At 39.7% G+C, this 3,265-nt stretch overlaps 1 gene segment (V, D, J or C); it reads left to right on the top strand.

Annotated features, from left to right (window-relative positions):
* The first annotated feature begins 1,478 nt into the window (after positions 1 to 1,478).
* On the top strand, positions 1,479 to 2,057 carry LOC101586764. The segment is given in 2 exon segments: positions 1,479 to 1,578; positions 1,678 to 2,057. Coding segments are annotated over 2 exon segments (426 nt in total).
* The last annotated feature ends 1,208 nt before the right edge of the window (positions 2,058 to 3,265 follow it).

The following is a 3,265-nucleotide window of genomic DNA, read 5'->3' as shown; positions in this document are numbered from 1 at the left end:
AAATATTTCACTTCATTATATTTGAAAGATAGTTTTGCAGGATATATCAGTCTGGGTTGGAATTTGTTTTCTTCCAAGACTTGAAGTATTTTGCTCCATGCTCTTCTTGACTTGATGGTTTGTGAAGAAAAATCTGCCATTATTCTGATGGGAAGATAGATAATCTTGCCTCTACTTTCTTGTGGAACCTCAATATACCAATATTCCATATTTTATTGCTTTGTAACTTCATTTCTTTGATGGAATTAAGAACATGTATTAATTTACACTTAATCCAGTTTTTTTTATGTTGTACTGTTTGTGGTAAAAAAAAGCACAAATTTTTCATGTGCCTCCATATGCAAGATGATAAGCTTCATTCTAACAACCACAAGCTAGAATATTTTAAATAAAAATTAAATAAGAATTAAGTAGAAATATTTTATAACTTGTTTCTGTTGGATTGTTCAATTTTTATGTAGTTTTGTTCTATTGGTGATAAAGAAGACCCACAGCCAATAGGCAAGTAGCCTACTGCTGAGCTGTATATTCAGAAGTACTGGGAAATTAATCAGCAAAAATATCCAAGAATTCTCACTTACATGATCATGTGAAAATATTTCCAATAAACATTCTGCATCAAGCATGACACAAGCTACAGGATGTGTGCTTTTTGTATAAAAGCTGAAGTGAAAAGATTAATATAAAACAATATGAAGTGAGTGATGAGCTGCCTGTGATAGGGTGCAGGAGGAGAGCAGTGGGATGGAGGATTGCAGAGGAGCCACAGGACACACTGCAGGTCTATGATTTGACCACGTGGTTGTCTAAGTGTCCATGTGTGTTAAAATTTCTCAGCCGCACACTGTATATATGGGCAGCTTAAGTGTTATGTGTGTCAGATGTTAGCTATACCTGTACGTAGGATAAGAATGAGAGACTTACTTATAGCTGAAAATGAGAGATTTAATACAAGAGTGCTGCTTCTGTTTTCTCTCAGCAAAGAGAAAAGTCTGGAAATTCACACATGTTCTCCCTACAGGAAGGGGGGATAGAAACCCCAGCAGCTGTGTTCCTCTTTGTCCAAGAGCTGAAATAGTAATCAGTTTGTTAATAATTTAGGAGACTATAGGTCCAGAAAGTGGGGACACAATATACAGCACATCACCTCTTCTACAGGAAAGAAAACTTTTTCACATTCATAATTTCACATATCTAACGTGGAAATTTAATACAAATGAGCATGCTATGTGGGCATAAAATATAAAACTGGATGAAGAGATAAATAACAAACGTTTCATAATTGTTGTTCACATTTTTTTGGGAAAAAAAGTTACTAAACTTCCTGAGTACACTCATATAGGATGTTAACACTGCCGCCTCTGAATTATCTTTGCGAAGAGCCAGTATTATAGGACGAGACCATGCAAATAAGGCGTCCCTCTGCTGGTGAAAACCAGCCCAGCTCGGACCCTGTATCGCTGGTGTGGAACGCAGTCCTGAATGCCAGATTTTCCCACTTGGTAATCAGGACAGATCACAGACGGCTGATCATGGAGCTTGTGCTGAGCTGGGTCTTCCTCCTTACTGTTTTCAAAGGTAATTTACAGGAAGAAGAGACACTGTGTGTGAATGGCGCAAATGGGATAAACAATGGGCATGTGTGACAGTTCCTAAACAGGATGTCTCTGTCTGCAGGTGTCCAGGCTGAGGTGCAGCTGGTGGAGTCCAGGGGAGGTTTGGTTCAGCCTGGAGGTTCCCTGAGACTCTCCTGCGTGGCCTCAGGATTCAACTTCGGGGGCTATACCATGGACTGGGTCCGCCAAGCTCCGGGGAAGGGGCTGGAGTTGATCTCCTACATCAGTAGTAATGGTGGTTACCTAGACTACGCAGACTCTGTGAAAGGTCGGTTCATGATCTCTAGAAATAATGGCCAAAACACAGTGTATCTGCAAATGAACATCCTGAGAACAGATGATACAGCCGTGTATTACTGTGCGAGACACACATTGAGGGAACATCAGTGTGGGGCCAGACACAAACTTTCCTGCAGGGGCGCTCAGAACCAGCAGGGGTAGCTGTTGTACAGGAAGAACCAGGCAGGGCCACCGGAGCAGGTACAGAAAAGGAAGCAGTGAGCCGAGGACTTCCTGTTGGCCTCTCGGATTTGCTGTTCTATATTAAAATCACAGGACCTGAACAGACCCCACATGAGCCACAGTGACGTCTCCAAGTTCCAGTAAACATTGTACGTTACATCCACTTGCATAAGTGCATATGAAATAGCTCCTTTTTCACCTCTTCTATATGAGTTTCATTTTATGGATAAATATGACTTGTATACATCTTGAAGTGACTTGTATGTATGATAAATTTACTTGTAAATTTCAGGGACTTTATTGTTGAATTTCCTAACCCTAAAAATGAATCTACCTAATTCAGTCCCAATTATGAGGAGCTGTCTCCTGCAGAAATGTAGGATACACATTAGAGAATTAAATCCTTTAATTAGGCAACTAATACCACTTGAGTAAGAAACTCTTGATTAAATTGGATCGACATAGTTTGGGCTGTGGCTGAGGTGACTTACTGAAAACAGAAGGCCCACTGTAGGGCAATTTGCTAGATGAATGATATAAAAGGGAAACAAGGAAGACTCACTGGTGTTTCTTCAGAGGCATTTCAGTGTTAATCTCCATATTGTACCTCATCTTCTGGAATTCAATACAGACTCTTTAGCCTTGTAGAGCACACTGCAGCCTCCTGCACAGAACCTTCAACCTTATGGTGCAGATTCATCAAATTTGCGCCACAGATGCTCAGGCTCCTGATAGACTTGCATGGGAAACCACAGTGAGCTCCAGCCTTGGACACATCCTCCAGACTTCCAGTGTGTTCACAGCTGTTTTGCACTCTTTTCTTTCATAATTTTATTGATAAACAAATAGCAATGAGACAGTTTCAAATCAAATCGCAAGGACAGTTTCAATAATCAATACAATGCATACATTCTCCTTAGTGGTTAATTGCTGTACAAGATGCGGACTTGAGATCCCATTTACAAACATCATTAGAACAAATCTTTCTATTCATTAAGAGAATGTAACTATATATCCATCGTAACCATGTTGAATACACAGATACAAAATGGATATTCATCTCTATACCCTTTTTTTTTTTTTTGCTAAGTTCCATTATTTGAATCTTATAGGTGTGTAAACTCAGGAAAATATTCTAAAAGAGTCCAGTAGCCAATAATAGCATTGGGTCTTCTGTTTAACTGGCA

This window comes from Octodon degus, unplaced genomic scaffold (genome assembly GCF_000260255.1).
Source record: "Octodon degus isolate 3935 unplaced genomic scaffold, OctDeg1.0 scaffold00255, whole genome shotgun sequence".
Classification (NCBI taxonomy): domain Eukaryota; kingdom Metazoa; phylum Chordata; class Mammalia; order Rodentia; family Octodontidae; genus Octodon; species Octodon degus.
Note: the sequence above shows the minus strand (reverse complement) of the source record. Positions and strands in the feature narration are given on the sequence as shown.